The 19,537-nt window shown below is 40.9% G+C and overlaps 1 protein-coding gene across 1 annotated transcript in view; it reads right to left on the bottom strand.

Annotated features, from left to right (window-relative positions):
* The window catches only part of mapk11 (mitogen-activated protein kinase 11), a 53,269-nt gene extending 37,427 nt beyond the window's left edge, over positions 1 to 15,842 (bottom strand). Inside the window, exon 1 of the mRNA XM_060842847.1 lies at positions 15,490 to 15,842. Coding sequence (XP_060698830.1) covers positions 15,490 to 15,602 — 113 coding nt within the window. The 5' untranslated portion in view covers positions 15,603 to 15,842. The remainder of the gene's footprint in view (positions 1 to 15,489) is intronic.
* Positions 15,843 to 19,537: the final 3,695 nt, after the last annotated feature.

The following is a 19,537-nucleotide window of genomic DNA, read 5'->3' as shown; positions in this document are numbered from 1 at the left end:
GCTTTGGCAAGTTAAGTGGTGAGCAGAATAGCTGGCCTGTAAAACCAGTTTCAATAACCACTTCTTTTATGTAACTGGTCCCTTTGAGTTTCTGGACTTTGATGAGCCCCAGGATATCAATGGTAGGGAAACTGGAACTATACTGTTAGATTAGATTCCCTACAGTGTGGGAACAGGCACTTTGGCTCAACAAGTCCACACCGACCCTCGGAAGAGAAACCCGCCCAGACCCATCTCCATCTAACCAAATCTAACACTATGGGCAATCCAGAATGGCCAATTCATTAAATGTGATGGGAAGGACCATATTCATTTGACAGAGTCTCAGGGTGAAGATGGCCATTGTCTGACACTTGAATGACACCAACGTTAACTGTCATATCTCAATCCAAGCTTGGATACTGTCCAGTTCTTTCTGCATGCAGGCATGGAGGACTGCTTCGTTATATGAGTAACTGTAAATGGAAATGAACACTGCATAATGATTATCAAACAGCCCACATCTCACCTTATAACATAGGAATATCTATTGACAAAGCAGTTAAGATGCTCAGTTGTCGGACTCTGCCCTGTGGATTGCCTGCAACACCGTAGGGCTGAGGTGATTGCAATTGCTAAGAGGCGAGGATCTTTTGTTGTCGTTGGCACGAGTCCAGCCACAAGACAGTTCTCCTGCTGATCCACAATGTATTCAGTTTTACAAAGGATTTTTGATGCTACACTTGGTCAAATGCTGCTTTAATGCTAACAATACTCATTGTCTCCTCACCTCTGGAATTTAACTCATATCCATTCTTGAAACAACATCGTCATAAAGTCTGAAGGTTAAGAGTTGAACCCAAGCAAAAATCATCAATAAAGCAGACAAATCCTACTTTAACGTACTTTTCTTTATGTTACTGATTATTTGGAGTCAGTTGATAGGGCAGTAAGTCACTTCACTGGATTTTTTCTGCTTTTAGGGGACTGGCCAAATCTGAGCAATTTTTTTTTCTGTAGACATCAGAGTTCTAGCTTTAGTGGAATAGTTTGGTAGTGTAGTGGCTCATTATTAGTACAGATTCTCAGCATGACAACCAAGATATGGTCAAGATCATACCTTTTACTTCATTCCGTACGCTAAACCAGTTTTTAAAATTAAATTTTACGTTGTCTTTGTGTCTTAGAAGTATTGGAATCCCTGTAGTGTGGAAACAGGACCTTCAGCCCAACAAGTCCACACCGACCCTCCGAAGAGTAACCCATCCAGACCATTCCCCTACTCGACATCTACCCTGAATAATGCATGTAACCTACACATTCCTGAACGCTATGGGCAATTTAAAATGGCCAATTCACCTAACCTGCATATTATTGATCTGTGAGAGGAAACCAGAGCACCTGGAGGAAACCCACTCAGATACGGGGAGAATGTGCAAATTCTACACTGAGGCTAATTGTTATTTTACATTTATATAACAATAGGGAAACTGCGAGGAGGCCAAGAAGAACATGCTGAAGATAGTAGTAAATGCTTCAGCCTTGTTTTGCATGTCAATGGTGGACTCTGCTAACTTTGAGAAAGAGGATTTCAAAGACCTTCTGACCATTCCATTTGTTTGTTAATTTTGCACAATTATTCATGATGTGGTAGAGCTGCACAGATTTAATAGAGTTCTCAGCCAATCCACTGACTGAGGAGTTGTGTTAGTACACATGCCTGGAGCCCACAACTTGCAGCTTTTGTTCAAAGTACAGTTGGTACTGGTCTTAGATTGAAACAGACTGTTCCACACAACATTAACTCATTCCAATTAGTGTTTTTTTTAACAGCAGAGGTCAAACTTCTCCTCTTTCATTTTAGGTGAGTAAGATGGCTTTTTAAAACTCAAGATAATGACGCCAGATGTGAAAATTGGCAGTTGGCATACTAACTTGGCATTAGTAAAAGGTCAGGTGCTTTTCATGTATTCATTGGTGCGCTGTGTGAAAAGAGTTAACAACCACAAGAATATTCATGGCTTGAAAAACAAAAAGGGGGACAGTGCTATAAAAGGAAACCAGATATTCAGCCATCTGGTCATGGAGGTTCCTGTTTAATGAAACTTCAGTCTTGTAAACAAAGCTACTTCACAGTGCTGTTGCCCGATAGGGCCAAGATAAAGTTCAGTACAACATGCAACATGAGCTCCAATGTTTGTTTGGCAAATGAAATGGTCAGTCTACTCTCTTTATTTTCCTATGGCTTTCATACTTTGCTATTTTGCAGAAAACAGTATCTAGTTTTCTTAAAAAAAGTGATATAGCCTTATTGTATACATGGAGTAGAGTCCAATAATCTTCCATAATTCTGGACTGTCTGAAGTTTTTCCCTCAAGATATACTTTATTAATTACAAAATACTTACTTGAATAATACCGAATTCACATTAAAATTCAACTTGACTCCATACAGTTTAGATAGATGTGAGCTGTTGCATTTTGGTAAGGGAAACCAGGGCAGAACTTACACAGTTAATGGTAGGGCCCTGGGGATTGTTGCCGAACAAAGAGACCTAGGAGTGCAGGTGCATAGTTCCTTGAAATTAGAGTCGCAGCTAAATAGGATAGTGAAGACGGCATTTGGGCATGCTTGGTCAGTGCTTAGAGTATAGAAGTTGGGATGTCATGTTGCGGCTGTATAGGACATTGATGAGGCCACTCTTAGAAAACTGCGATCAATTCTGGTCTCCCTGCAACAGAAAGATACTGTTAAACTTGAAAGGGTTCAGAAATTATTAACAGGATGTTGCCAGAATTGGAGAGTTTGAGTTATAGGGAGAGACTAAAAAGGCTGGGAATTTTGTCCCTGGAGCATGGGAGACTGGGGTTAATAAAATTATGAGTGGTGTGGATAGGGTGAAATGCCAAGGTCTTTTTTTCCTAAGGTAGGAAAGTCCAAAAGTAGACGGCATAGGTTTAAGGTGAGGGAGAAAGATTTTAAGAACAACCTGAGGGGCAACATTTTCACATACAGGATGGTATGTGTATGAAATGAACTGCCAGAGGAGGTGGTTAAAGCAGATGCAATTACAGCACTTAAAAAGAGATCTAGATAGGAATAGAACGGGTTTAGAGAGAGATGGGCCAAATGCTAGCATATAGGACTAGATCAGTTTAGGACACCTGGGTGGCACAAACAAGTTGGAACAAAGAGTCTGTTTTTGTGCCGTGTAATTTGATGACGATGACAAGTTGCATTTTTATGTATTTCAATACAATTATAATAGTTCCATTATAAAATTGTATTGAAATACATATTGAAACTTCAACCACCCAGGCAGATGGTATAAGTTTCTGTAGGGGAATACTTTGAGAATAGTGATCACAATTCTGTAAGTTTTAGAATACTCATGGACAAAGATGAGAGTGGTCCTAAAGGAAGAATGCTAAATTGGGGGAAGGCTAATGCTACCAAAATTCAGCAGGAGCTGGGGAATATAGATTGAGAGCAGCTGTTACAAGGTAAATCCACATTTGATATGTGGGAGGTTTTTAAAGAGAGATTGATTAGAGTGCAGGAGAGACATGTTCCTGTGAAATGAGGGATAGAAATGGCAAGATTAGAGAATCATGGGTGATAGGTGATATTGTGAGAGTAGCTAAGAGGAAAAGGGAAGCATACCTAAGGTCTTGGCAACTGAAGACAGCCAAAGCTTTGGAAGAATATCAGGAATGTAGGACCAATCTGAAGTGAGGAATTAAGAGGGCTAAAAGAGGTAATGAAAATATATTTAACAAATACGGTTAAGGAAATTCCCAATGCCTTTTATTCATGTATAAGGAACAAGAGGGTAACTCAAGAAAGAGTTGGCCCACTAAACGACAAAGGAGGAAAATTATTCATGGAGTCAGAGAAAATGGGTGAGATTCTTAATGAGTACTTTGTATCGGTATTCACCGAGAGGGACATGTCGAATGTTCAGGTTAAGATAGATGTTTCATTACTCTAGGTCAAGTCAACATAAGGAGGGAGAAAGTGTTGAGTACTCTGAAAGGTATTAAGGTGTACAAGTTCCCCAGGTCTGGATGGGGAAGTGAGAGAGGAAATAGCTGGGGCTTTACAGATATCTTTGCAGTATCTTTGAATATGGGTGAGATCCTGAAGGATTGGAGAATTGCTAATATTGTCTCCTTGTTTAAGAAGAGTAGCAGGAATAATTCAGGTAATTGTAGAACAGTGAGCCTGACGCCAGTGGTAGGGAAGCTGCTGGAGAAGATACTGAGGGATAGGATCTATTCCCACTTGGAACAAAATGGACTTGTCAGTGATAGGCAACATAGTTTTGTGCAGGGAAGGTCATGTCTTACCAACTTAATAGAATTATTTGAGGAAATGACAAAGTTGATTGATGAGGGAAGGGCTGCTGATGTCATATACATGGACGTCAGCAAAACATTTGATAAGGTTCCCCATGGTAGGCTGATGGAGAAATTGAAGTTGCATGCGGTCCAGAGTGTACTAGCTAGATGGATAAAGAACAGGCTGGACAACAGGAGGCAGAGAGTAGTAGTGGAAAGAAGTTTCTTAAAATGGAGAACTGTGACCAGTGGTGTACCACAGGGATATGAGTTAGGACCGCTGTTGCTTGTGATATACATAAATGATCTGGAGGAAGATATATGTGGTCTGATTAGCAAGTTTGCAGATGATACACAAGATTGGTGGAGTAGGAGATAGTGAAAGGAACTGTCAGAGAATACAGCAGACTATAGATAGGTTGGAGAGTATGGCGGAGAAATGGCAAATGGAGTTCAATCCGGGCAAATGTGAACTGATGCATTTTGGAAGATCCAATTCAAGACAGAACTATACAGTAATTGGAAAGGTCCTGGAGAAAATTAATGTACATAGAGATCTGGGTGTTCAGGTCCATTGTTCCTGAAGGTGGCAACGCAGGTCAATAGAGTCACCAAGAAGGCATATGGCATGCTTTCCTTCATCGGATGGGGTATTGAGTACAAGAATTGGCAGGTCATGTTATGGTTGTATAAGACTTTGGTTCAGCCACATTTGGAGTATTGCATACGGTTCTGGTCACCACATTAACCAAAAGGATGTGGATGCTTTGGAGAGGGTGCAGAGGAGGTTCACCAGGGTATTGCCTGGTATGGAGGATGCTAGCTATGAAGAGAGATTGAGTAGATTAGAATTATTTTCATTAGAAAGATAGGTTTTGAGGGGGGACCTGATTGAGATCTACAAAATCATGAGCGGTATAGACAGGGTGGATAGCAAGCAGCGTTTTCCCCACTTAGTTACTAGGGGTCATGAGTTCAAAGTGAGAGGGGAAAGGTTTAAGGGAGATATGCGTAGAAAATTCTTTACACAGAGGGTGGTGGGTGCCTGGAACGCATTGCCAGTGAAGGTGGTAACGCGGGCACGTCATTTAAGATATCTAGACAGATACATGTATGGGCAGGGAGCAGAGGGATACAAATCTTTAGAAAATAGGCGACAGGTTTAGATAGAGGATCTGGATTGGCGCAGGCTTGGAGGGCCAAAGGGCCTGTTCCTGTGCTGTAATTTTCTTTGTTCTTTGTCCTAGTCTTTACATCACAATTTGCATTTTATGTCAGGCATACAGTCCAAGGGGAAAAAAACACTTCAAATTGAAAATGACAGAATATGCACTAAAATTTAAAACTTTCTCCCTGCACCATGTTCCACTTTAAGGTGCTTCTATACAATTTCAATACTATTGATGAAATGCACAGAGCCCACATTTTATATGTAAGGATTGTAATCCATTGTCGAGATGATTGTGCCTCACAGGTGAACAGCTTTAATATTTGTCCTTGCATTTTTACTACCCAATTAAAGGAAAATAGTCATTGTTACTATTTGATCAGAGAAACCAATTATACCTTAATTTTATATATCACTCAACTATGTAAAGCATACAGCACAAATACATGCACTTGGATCATTGCCAGCTATTTTACATTTTCCCTTTTTAAACCTATGAATTTGATATCAGTTTCTGTACTCCACTGCTCTTAAAACGCAATATTGTAATCTGCAAATAACACAGCGATTTCAAGGGCTAGTTCAAGTGGAAAAAAAGTTATTAGAATCTACAATACTGCAAAGCCACAAAAGGTTAGACTGCTATTTTTAATACTTAAAAAGCACCTGTTTTAAGGTCTGTGATAATGCCATTCTTGAATTAGGAAGTGTGTAAAAGCAGCCCTGCTTTACTTTCCCTACATCTTTCTCGACAATGCATAGCCGTTGACCAAGACACTGCTGAGATTGAAAATTACACACTGAGTATACATCCTTACATTCTGCAGCTCAGAGCTTTTGTGGTATTTGATGTTCTATTGTGAATTATCAACTTATAAAACACAGAGTTTGTCTTCTAACAATGCTACAGATACTAGTTTTGTTTTCCATACAGGATTACAGAAAAAAAAGCTGCAAGATCAGACACCGTATATATCACCGTATTTTAAAATGCAACTGTGTATGAAAATTTACATTTATCTAGCACCCTTAAATTAAAATATCCCGGGGTTTACACGAGCCTCATAAAACCTAATGAAGGAACTATTAGGTCAGATGACCAACGACTTTATAAAGAGGTAGATTAGGTTTGAAAATGAGTCTTAAAGGAGAAATCAAAGTAGAAAGGTAAAAGAAGGGTAGGGAGGAAATACTCCAGCTTGGGGCCTAAGCAAATGAGAACGCAGCCAGCAATGGTGAAGTAAATATTAAACACAAAAGTGAAAACAATGTGGATGCTGAAAATCAGAAACAAAAACATAAATTGCTGGCAAGATTCAGCTCATCTGGCAGCAACTGTGGAAAGAAATCAGAGTTAATGTTTCCAGTCCAGTGACCTCTCTTCAGAAGTAAATATTTGGTCAGGTCGATTATAACGTGCATTTCTTCAACACGAATTGGCTGTAACGCGATTGAAGGATTTTGATCATTATTTGTAGAATATGGACTTTCCTTACTTGACTTGGCTATAATGTGATTCCGGCCCCATTCGTTTAAATATTGCTGCTCTTACATGATTTTCTTACATCGTGAGGTCACTTGGGAACAGAACTATCACATCATATCAGAACCGACCGTAATTTGGAATATAGAAGAAGCCACAATTAGAATAGTGTAGATATTTAGGAGGGTTGTTGGGCTTGAGAAGATTAAATTCAGGAAGGGGCTAGATCCTGGTGGAAGTTTAAGATAAGGTTGAGAATTTTAAAAGTCAATATCTAGTTTGACAAAGAACCAATGTAGGTCAATGAACATACAGCTGAGAGAACAATGGGATCTTTTGCAAGTCAACAAAACTTAGAATGACATGTTTATTGTCTGGAGAATGTGGGAGCCAAGCATGCATCTACATTGAACAATATCACAACTGCAAATGACTTTCACTATTCTGTTGCAGTAACATGTATCATTTGTGGGACAATTTTATGAACAGATGGAAATTGTACATTGGGAAGTTGTTCCATCAAAATAACTTATCCACACCACAATCTCCATTGCCATCTGCCTGACTTCCTGTCAGCCTGCTGCCAAACCCTCCTCCTACCCTGAAGGCAATCAAACAAATTCTGAGATATCAGATTTTAAAGGACACATCCCTCAATAGCCTACATCTGCTCTTTGAGTAACATTGGCTGCAGAGAGTATAATTTGTTAGGACCACTAAACTGGATGGTCTTCACTGCTGTGTTTTTTTCTGGAGCTAACTAAACCATGCAGAATTGCCTTAATCCTGACAAGTGAATCTCACTCAAGACATGAATGTATCTTTTTACTATCAGATTTTCATAAAATTGCAACACACTCTCAGTTTTTGCCTCTGTGTAAGTTCAAGTGACATTGATTGATACCATGTCTACAACAATGTTTTCCTTCTACAATTCTTTAGACAGTTTTCTAAATTAAAAGTGGATGTGCCATGATGTGAAATATTCATGGTGTCCTCACACAACACTCAGAAATTACTCTGAGTAATTTGCCCTCTAACAGCTTTCAAAATAATAACATCTTACAATGAATTCAGGTGAGAGCAGATGCACACTAAAAATGGAAATAGTCAACTTCAGTGATTTCATTTGAAAATGCAGCCTTAGTTGTTACATGCATAGTGCTGACGCAGCTCTCCACCTCTCTCAAGTTCTCCAGCAATGCTAATTATAGGATTGCCTACCTAACATCCAGTACTAGATTAGCAGAAACATCCTTTAATTAAATAAAGGCTGAAACTAGTATCATAGTTATAGAGCATGGAACCAGACTCTTTAGTCCAACCAGCGGAGCAGGTAAATTGACATTTTGGGCAAAAGCCCTTTATCAGAGCTCCATTTCTGATGAAGGGCTTTTGCCTGAAACGTCGACTTTTCTGCTCCTCAGATGCTGCCTGACCTGCTGTGCTTTTCCAGCACCACTCTAATCTAGACTCTGATTTCCAGCATCTGCAGCCCTTGTTTTTACCTCTTTATTCCAACCAGTCCATGCCATTCATAATCCCAAACTAAACTAGTTTTACTTGCCTGTGCTTGGCCCACATCCCTCCAAACCTTTCTTATTCATACACTTATCCAAAATGACTTTTAAATGTTGTAACTGTACCCACATCCACCATTTCCTCTGGATGTTCATTTCATGCAAGAACCACTGCGTAAAAAAGTTGCCCCTTATGCCTTATTAAAATCTATCTCCTCCCTCCTTAAAAATATTTCCCCTAGTCTTGAAATCCTCAACCCAGGGAAAAGATACCCGTCATTCGCCTTCTCTGTAGTCCTCTGGAACCCCATGATTCTATAAACCTCTATAAGGTCACTCCTCAACGCTCCAGTCAAAAACGTTCCAGCCTATCCAACCTCTCCTTGTAACTCAAAAGCTCCATTCCTGTCAACATCCTGGTAGTTTTTTTTTCCCTGAACCTTCTCCAGCTTAATGATAGGGTGACTAGAAATGGACACAGTACTCTATAAGAATCCTCACCAACATCCTGTACAACCTCAACATAACATCACAACATCTATATTCAAAAGGTCTGAGCAATGAAAGCAAGCACGCTAAACACCTGCTTGACCACCCTGTCTACATATGACACAAATTTCAAAGGAATTGTGGACATGAACCCCTAGATTTCTCCGTCCTACAGCATTAACCAAAGCCATAGTTTTAATTGAATAAATCCAGTCCTTGTTTTTTTTTTACCAAAATGCAATACCATATCTTCCCTTTATCCAAATTAAACACCAGCTACAACTCCTCACTCCTTTCCCTTGGGACTGACACCAAACATTTCACTGCCCATTATCAGACTGAACCAGATTGCTGTAAGCTTCGTGATATAGAGTCATAGAATCATAGAAATGTGCAGCATGGAAAAAGACTCTTCAGTCCAACCCGCATGCCGACCAGATATCCCAACCCAATCTAGTCCCATTTACCACCACCCGGCCCATATCCCTCCAAACCCTTCCTATTCATACTCCTATCCAAATGCCTCTTAAATGTATTTGTACCAGCCTCCACCACATCCTCTGGCAGCTCATTCCATACACGTACCACCCTCTGCGTGAAAAAGTTGCCCCTTAGGTCTCTTTTGTATCCTTCCCATCTCACCCTAAACCTATGCCCTCTAGTTCTAGATTCCCCGACCCCAGGGAAAAGACTTTGTCTGTTTATCCTATCCATGCCCCTCATAATTTTGTAAACCTCTATAAGGTCACCCCTCAGCCTTCGACGTTCCAGGGAAAACAGCACTAGCCTGTACAGCCTCTCCCTGTAGCTCAGATCCTCCAACACTGGCAACATCCTTGTAAATCTTTTCTGAACCCTTTCAAGTTTCACAACATCTTTCCGATAGGAAGGAAACCAGAATTGCATGCAATATTCCAACAGTGGCCTAACCAATGTCCTGTACAGCCTCAGCATGACCTCCCAACTCCTGTACCCAATACTCTGACCAATAAAGGAAAGCATACCAAATGCCTTCTTCACTATCCTATCTACCTGTGACTCCACTTTCAAGGAGCTATGAACCTGCACTCCAAGGTCTCTTTGTTCAGCAACACTCCATAGGACCTTTCCATTAAGTGTATAAGTCCTGCTAAGATTTGCTTTCCCAAAATGCAGCACCTCACATTTATCTGAATTAAGCTCCATCTACCACTTCTCAGCCCATTGGCTCATCTGGTCCAAATCCTGTTGTAATCTCAGGTAACCCTCTTCGCTACCATGATCAACACCTAGCTACACATCCACACTATCACTGCATATGCCTATATTCATTCCCATAATATGATACTCTATTGCGTCTTCTTCTCACCTTCTGCTAAAACCCTTCACTACCTCTTATTCTTGATTTTTCCAACATGATCTTGCAGCCCTTGATATTCTAATCTCCATAAACTTGAGCACAACCAAAATTCTGCTGTATGCATTATTGTTTGCACTAAGTCCTGCTCTCCCCTTAGCCCCGTGCTTGCTCATCTACACTGGCTCTCAGTTATGCCAAATCATGATCTGATGATTCTCATTCAGTGTCACACCACTGCTCATGTTATCTTCAAGGTATCTATATGTCCAATGCTAGCCTCTTAGCATTGCCAATTTTAATTGATCCACTGTGAATACAAACACATACAAAGTAAAGCCACCACATAAAGTTAGGACTGATCTCAAATGACATGAATTTCTTTTCAGCCATTTAGGATTTACACCTATTTAACTAAAACTAATACAATTTAATGAACAGTGGATTCATTGCCAGAGATTCTTCTTGTTAATTCATGAAGCTCTCTTAACTATTACCTGCATGAAGCCTCATTCCTTGAGGTTTTAATTGTTGCTGGATATTTTATAAATATAAACTTCCCTTCTGTCTTTTTTCCTTTCAATTAATATATTCTCTTGCCCATTTTCCCCCATCTTTACTTGATTTATCATGAGATTTAGTAAAAACCACATTTTCTTCTGCCTTTGCACTGCTAATTTCATAAACCTTATCTGATTGATTGAGAAGAACTCCAATTGCTTGTTCTAATAACTCAGATTCCAAACATCCATTTTCTCACACTATTACCAGTTCACACTTTCACTAATTTAGAGTATAAAATATCACTGAGGTAAATGAGAATAGGAAAGTCTAATAAGACAATTATTTCTATAGAAAAATATTACCCAGTTATGGTTCTGAAAACAATCCTATATATGAACAAAGGTGTTGTGATCAGATTTGATAATTAGTTTATACTAAATTAGCTAAGACATCATTCATGGAAAATCAGTTCCTCAATTACTACATTTTGCATGAAATGCTTTTTAACTATGTTACAAGGTATTTGGTAAAGGACAGATGATATTAGTTGCGTTTTACTGTACCCAGTACAAAGGAGTGGAGCAAGGCAAAACAAATTAGTTTGATTCCAGTTTCTCAGTGCACGTGGGGTGTTATTCTGCAAATGTACAGGCCTTGAAATGCTCCATTTATGAATTTGTTTTTGAAGTGCAGCAGAGATGAAGTACAAGTCCAAATGCAATGAAAACCAAGTTTAGTTAAATTCCGTGGCACGAAATTGTTTTGCTGAATAAATGCTAAACATCTAATTAAAATGAATGTCCAGCACAAATGCATGCCATAAGAATTATGGCTGAAAACTGAAATACCTGCAGTCTTACAATATATTGTGCAAGAAGGTCAAACAGGTTAGAGAACAGAAAAATAATTCTAACCAAAGGTTGCATTTTCTAGCACCATACCTGCAGGGGATGCGCTCTCTACCTATGCAGTCTCAGTGCCCGCATGTCACTGTCAGCAATGCTGCAGGTCGATGCTGTATCTTAAAATCTTCTTTACTTGTCAGTTCAGGTTTATCAGAGAATGTCCCTTTCCATACATGCACTACATTGGAAAGCGAAATAAATGAAGCAAATTTATTAATTTTGTTTTAAAAGAGCTCCCATTTGTAAGGTGTGTGGATAGCCATCGTCCCAGAGGAACCATTGTTGATACAGTTACCATCTTCTGAAGAAGGGCTCATGCCTAAATGTCGATTCTCCTGCTCCTTGGATGCTGCCTGACCTGCTGCGCTTTTCCAGCAACACATTTTCAGCTCAGCTATCATCTCATTTACTGCCTCATTCTCTCTGAATGAAGCACTGAGCAGGACAGCAAAGGGAGCAGCAGCAACAAGAGACACAACTGGGTCAGGAGCACCAACTTCCTGTTCCAGTAAGGTGCCAGTGCACAGTTATGACATTAGCGGGACCAACATCTCGTTCTAATGCATGGCAGGAGATTCAGTCTTCCACAAATTAACCATAGGCTATTACTGAAGCCATATTAGGACACTGATCCATAACAAAGTACATGAAGAACTTTAGAATATTAGCATTTCACCAGCACAACATTAGCATTTTTATTTGTTCATGGACTTTGGTTAGCATTTTCTGCCTTTCCCTAATTTCCCAGAGGGCAGTTTAAAGTCAACAACATTGCTGTGTGTCTAGGTTCACACATTGGCCAGGCCAGGTCAGGAAGGCAAATTCCACAAAGTGCATTAGTGAACCAGATGGACACACAGCTAGCTTTTTATCGAATTCAATTTTTCCCATCTGCCATACTGACATTCAAACCCATGTCTCAGGTGTTAGTCTGGAGTTATTCATTGCTAGGCTAGTGACATTACCATTACATCATGCCTCCCCACTCGGTGACACTGATGATATGGACAAAACTCCAAAGTCATCAAGTATTCAGCACCATGGGCTTGTAATAAAAAAAAAACAACTTTAAATTACACCAAAATTCCACTTTGAGAATATGAAGCCATTTAAAAAAAATCTAGGAATAATAAACTAAAACTGAAGTCTGCCAAAGTGGCCATGGATTTTCGTAAAAGCCCAACTGGATCATTGACCTTCAAGAAGGAAAGGCTGCTATCATCCTTTCCTTGGAAGAGCATATGGCTTCAATACAATAGCAATATGACTGCCCTCTAGAGTAGCCTGGTAAGCCACACAGTTGTACTAAAAATCACCAACCATTAAAGAAGGCCCAATACCAATTTTGCAGGGCAACTGTAGAAGAGCAATAAATACAGGTTCTACCAGCAATATCAAATCTTCATTAATGAAAATGAATACCATTATTTGTATTCATTATGCTTTACCCACCATAAAAACAGTTGGTGAAAGTGAGTGCTATTGCATCACTAACAAAATTAACTGGACACTCTTCTTTGCTGAGAACTTTAACCAAAACCCTTCTTTACCAATACTGGCAGGATGAACAAGGCAGTGATGCAACCAAAATATAATGTAATTCATATTAATGACTAAACTTGCAGATGATACAGAAGTTGTAAATTTACCAAACAATGAGGAGGATGGTAACAGACTTCAGAAGCACAACAGGACAGACATGTGGCAGATGGAACTCCACACAGAGAAGTCAGAAGTGACTCATTTTGCAGGAAGAATAAGGAGAGGCAATATGAAGTAAATGGTAATATACATTTTTATTGGGGCACAGAAACAAACTTTGGGACACATGGACATGTATCAAGTACAAAAGAAAGGAAGTTATGTTGGGTTGGCCTCAGCCAAATAATGTAATTATTTTGGGTACATTTCAAGAAGCCTTCAAGGCATTCGAAATGTATTGAAAAGATATATTAGAATGTTATCAACAATGAAGGACTGACAGTGGGACATTCAAGGGACTTGTATTTCTTAAGAAGAGAAACTTAAGTGGCACGGTGGCTCAGTGGTTAGCACTGCTGCCTCACAGCACCAGGTTCAATTCCAGTCTTGGGCAGACTACCTGTGTGGAGTTTGCACATTCTCCCAGTGTCTGCGTGAGTTTCCTCCAGGTGCTCCGGATTCCTCCCACAATCCAAAGATGTGCAGGTCAGGTGAATTGGCCGCGCTAAATTGCCCGCAGTGTTAGGTGCATTAGTCAGAGGGGACTGGGTGGGTCACTCTTTGGAGGTTGGTATGGACTTGTTGGGCCGAAGGGCCTGTTTCCACACTGCAGGGAATCCAATCTAAAGTGGAAACCTGGTAGGGATGTTGAAACTCATGAAGGATTTTTATTGGGTAAAGTGCCAGAAGGGGAAGTAACCAAATGAGACAGGTTGGCATTCTTAGCCAAGGAGAATGTATATGCACAGTAAATTGATTTGATTTGAAAAGGTGGTGAAAGCAGATTCACTAATGCCTTTCAAAAACAAAATTGAATGTATAATTGAAGAGGGATAACTGCAAGGCTGTGTGGAAAGATCACACAGGTTTGAGACCATTTCCACGGCTCTGAGTCTGGTCTTTCTCTTGCTGTACAATTCAAACCCTGTGAAATGTTTATATACAGTAGCACCATTTGGAGAAATAAGGCATACTTTGGGTAAGGTCAGAGTCCCACAGGTTGTAGTGCAACAGGTCTATTTGAAATCACAAGCTTTAGGAGCACGGTCCCTTGGTCAGGTGAAGTGATGAAGGGGCAATGCTCCGAAAGCTTGTGATTCCAAATAAATCTGTTCCTGATTTGCCCAAAACATCGATTTTCCTGCTCCTCAGATGCTGCCTAACCTGCTGTGCTTTTCCAGCACCACTCTAATCTAGACTCTAATCTCTAGCAACTGCAGTACGCACTTCTGCCTATAATTTGGAGTTGTGTGACTTCTGACCTCGTCCACCCCAGCACCTCCACATCATACTTTAGGTATGCCACAGTTTCAACATCAGACAACAGAAAAATCAAATAAGTAATGCAACATCTGTTTACAGTCACAACTTTCTGAAATTATTCAGGAATAAAATTTCACATGTTTAAATATATATCTTAATAGGAAGACCAATGGCTACTAAGTAATTTATTTAATTACTTTAACTTAAACACCATTGGGGCCTGGAAGTGAATTGAAGCTAAAATTTTAAAAGTGATTGCAGAAGATGCAATTGGCCATCATGTCATTTCGGGACAGACTATTGTCACTTTTCCCATTAATGCCAACGTCATCAAAGGGCCGTAGATGAAGACCCTTTGCTTCTGTAAACATCTTTTGCAATTGACCACAGAGGCTGTTTAACTGTCCTCAGTGTAGCACCAAAATGCACAGACTAAAATCCCGCACCGTTACCGTGCTCTCACATCGACATCTCGTCTGTCCAGACCACGCCCATACAGCCCATTCCAACATGGTTATCTTGCCATTTCTCCGGGTAAAGTAGTCACTGCAATTTTTGAGGAAGCGCAGTCTGAGTGAGATTGCACCCCTGCACTTTCCAAAAGGGTACCTTACCGCCGAGGGTACATTTGTTATAGGCTCAAATACAAACAGCAGACAATTCTCCATAATTTATAAACACAATTTTGACAATGCAAGTGTGATTAATGCCCAAACCATCTAAAACAACCATCAGCCATAAAATAGCCTCATATTCCTCCTGAGGTGAATCTCTAGCAGTTTCGGAGCATATTTTACTCACCAGACAGATCCATAAGCCCCTGATCCAACGGGAGTCAGATTCTGGTATCTCTCCGGCACCTCCCATTTCGTTTTGTTTAATTCTTGTTTGTAAAAGCCGGTCCTCACTGACATTTTTACTCCATCAAACGCAGCAAGCCGGCGGCCGGAGCCCCCTCCCTGTCTTGCTGTCAGCGTCGAATCGAAACTGCTTACAGATTGCAGGCACACGCTGGCATTTTATTCCATTCGGGCCCCAGAAGGCAGGCAGCACTCACTGTGCACAAACCACTCGCGACCAGCCGCTAAAGCTCGCACAGCGACCTGCCTTCGCAATGAGTTGTCACATCGAGTGCGAATATATTTGCAACTGCTTCAACTGCAGGCGAGGTCTCACGCTTCAGTCACTGGGTTACTGTGGGGAAACTCCGCCACGCAGTTTGGGTTTCGTTCTCTGCCCATGCTTTCTCCAATGTGTCTCCTGGTCCGCACCTTTTCTGAAGTGGTTTCCACTTCTACCGATCAGAATTTAGCAGATCTCCACTAATCCATTTGTCCATGTTCCCCTGGGGATGTGGTGCCTTCCCTGACACTCTGCTGTATTTACCACCTCTAGCAGTATGCGGCAGTGGGCACAGTGTTGGTGGAGGTGTTTTGCTGCCAACAATTCTCCATTGTCTTCAACCTGTCTCATGCCTTGTGATAGAAGATACATCACTGTACAGTATACTTAGAGGAGGTGTGTTGTGTAACAACAATAAAGATTATTGTATGATGGCCAGAAGCATAGTTACGTTTGGTCAGGCATCATTACTAGGACCATAAGGAACTGCTACAGATAGATCTGCTCCCTCCCAAAGGTAGAGTCAAACTCCTTGATTTCACCCATAGACTGGGTGAGACCAGCAGAATCGGTGGAACAAATGTAACCAGCATTCAGAGCCATTACCACCCCTCCAAGATCCACACTTTATTCCCTCCTCTTCTCTGATAACAGCACTTGCAGGGCCAGGTATGGACACATCACACATCTGGTTGCAGTTCTCCACCACTTCGCTCCAGTGTCTGGTGTTGCTTGACACCTTATCTGGCAGTAAATCATGCATTATTTACTATTTCCAGAAGCTTCAGTACTTGGAAGATTAAAATTACCATTTTAAACTTTGATCAATTGCTTTTGGCTTCATTCCCCTCTGCTGCAGAACCTTTCTTTAGGGAAGTAAATCTGCCAGCCAACAAGTAACCCCAGACCCACAGTGGTTGACTCATTACTGCTCTATGACTAGGCCTAGCAAGCCACTCAGTTGAAACAAAATTTTAAAATACAAAAGAAATAAAGTTTGAATAGACCACCTCATGGTATAAAGTTAGGCACTAGAAATCAGAACAGTACACACAGCCTTGTCAACTCTGCAAGTCCTTCTCACTAATATCTGGGGGATTGTGCAAAAATTTGGAAAGCTGTTGCACAGACTAGCCTGATATAGACATACACCCGGATTTATACCTTATATTCAATGTCCCACAGACCAACATCACATCACTGGCTACGTTCTGTTCCACTAGTAGGACAGCAGCCACCAAAAGTGGTGTTACATGGTATATACAATTTGGAAACTTGCCCTGGATGTCCTCAACATTGAACCCATGAAGTCTAATGGCATCAAATCAAAGTGGGTCACTTATAAATCAGTACTCCTCCAAATCGAACCCTACTTGGAAGAAGCACTCAGAGTATGTACCCTTGGGGAATGTTATAGAATCTCAAAGCCTGTCACCAAGACTAGCTCTGCAGCGTCACCACTGACAAAGCCAGTCAAGCCCTGAAGGATATACTTGCCAGTCTGGGCCTGTGTTGGGTTGTGAGGGAACCAGCCAGAGGGAAAAACCCACTTGACCTTGTCCTCACAAGCTTATTTGTCACATATGCACCATCTATGATAGCACAGGTCAGAATTATAATCAACACAATCTTTGTGAAGACAAAGTCTCATTGTCATATTGCTGATATCCTCCTTTATCTTGAGGTTCATAGCCACTGTGCTAAATGGAACTGATTTTGAACAGATATTGCATCTCAAAACAAGACATCCATAAGGCTCTAATGGCCAGCAGCAGCAGATGTCTAGTTGATTGCAATCTGTCATCACATAGCCCAGCCCCCATTTTACCATTATCACACATCTACAAATACATGAATATAATTTAAATCTTCATCTTGAGTTGTATCCCTACATAATTTTCCTCAGTCAATATCTTTGATACCTTTCAGCCCAAAATCAGAATTTAAAGTTTTTGTTGCTTTACTCTGTGCACACTCTACTCAGATCTATCAGAAATATAGCAACAGGAAACAGCCTTTTGCCTCTCATGTAAACTTCCCAGTTCAATTAGAATCATTAGAGTAAGAATCTCCACTTTACTCCCAGTTTAATCTTTGTACTTTGGGCCAGCTACAACATTCCAATGAAACTCAATGCAATTTCAAGGAGCAGCATTTCACTTTTTGACTCAGCAATCCACAAGTTTTCTAGATTTAGGGATGAGTTCAATGACTTTAGATCATCAACTGTCCTCCATTTTTCTTATGTTTTTATTTGCTAGTTCACTTTTTTCTTAATTCTTTCTACATTTCTTCATGTTTCATTTGGATAGCTGCGATGCAACCATTCTCACCTTATCTTGACACAGCTATTTCCACTCCCTTTCACATTTATACTATTCAACTATATATCATTAAATCTCTCCTGTCTTCCACTATATTATAGAACTTCTCTTTACCCCACTGCCCTTTGCTCTTACACAAAATATTATTCCTCAGTGTGCATCTTCCAGAAACTTTGGACTGCATTTTACAGGAAGGCAGAGTGCTCACCTTCCCTGGGAAGGAAACTTGGCTGGAAGCTGACTCAGACTGAGCAAACCTACCCTGTAACCATTGCTGCTGCAGGTGAGGTAACCTGCTTATTGGTGCAATTTCCAGCCCTCAGTATGAGAAAAGTCCACCTTGGAAGCAGTTTCTCCATCACCGCTGTCAACTCCACCTGGGTTACCGTGTATGTGAGCTCAGGGTAAACTGGAAAGATGGTGGGCTGGCCACCCAGGTCTATTTTATGTAGACGTCCCACCAAGCGACAGGTGAAGCCCAGCCTATTCCTGACCATTGATGCTGTCTGACTTGCTGAGTATTTCCAGCATTTTCGATTTTTATTTACAATTACCATTATCTGCAACATCACACTTTTGTTTTAATCACGGTCTTGAAATTTCCAACTGCCTGAGCATCCACAATCTATTGGTGGAGAGAATTTCAGATAATTCTTTGAACGTTCCTTCACCCCTGCATCTTTCTTAAAATTGGTTTTTGAACAATCCTCACATCAAACCTTTTCTTGAGTTGGTGGCCATTTGTCTTAGATTTGATTGCAAAGCACTTTGTGTACTATCTCTGGATTAAGGACATTATTTATACAAGTAATCATTTAGAGTTGGGCATCTGGTTTATTAATGTCCTTTGTGGAAGGAGACTGCCTTCCTTAGGGGAGAAAGTGAGGTCTGCAGATGCTGGAGATCAGAGCTGAAAATGTGTTGCTGGAAAAGCGCAGCAGGTCAGGCAGCATCCAAGGAACAGGAGATTCGACGTTTTGGGCATAAGCCCTTCTTCAGGAATGAGGAAAGTGTGTCCAGCAGGTTAAGATAAAAGGTAGGGAGGAGGGACTTGGGGGAGGGGCGATGGAGATGTGATAGGTGGAAGGAGGTCAAGGTGAGGGTGATAAGCTGGAGTGGTGTGGGGCGGAGAGGTCAGGAAGAAGATTGCAGGTTAGGAAGGTGGTGCTGAGTTCGAGGGATTTGACTGAGACAAGGTGGGGGGAGGGGAAATGAGGAAACTGGAGAAATCTGAGTTCATCCCTTGTGGTTGGAGGGTTCCTAGGCGGAAGATGAGGTGCTCTTCCTCCAACCATCGTGTTGTTATGTTCTGGCGATGGAGGAGTCCAAGGACATGCATGTCCTTGGTGGAGTGGGAGGGGGAGTTAAAGTGTTGAGCCACGGGGTGGTTGGGTTGGTTGGTC

Source organism: Hemiscyllium ocellatum, chromosome 23 (assembly GCF_020745735.1).
Source record: "Hemiscyllium ocellatum isolate sHemOce1 chromosome 23, sHemOce1.pat.X.cur, whole genome shotgun sequence".
Taxonomy (NCBI): domain Eukaryota; kingdom Metazoa; phylum Chordata; class Chondrichthyes; order Orectolobiformes; family Hemiscylliidae; genus Hemiscyllium; species Hemiscyllium ocellatum.
The sequence above is the reverse complement of the archived record's forward strand: the minus strand, read 5'-3'. Positions and strand labels throughout refer to the sequence as shown.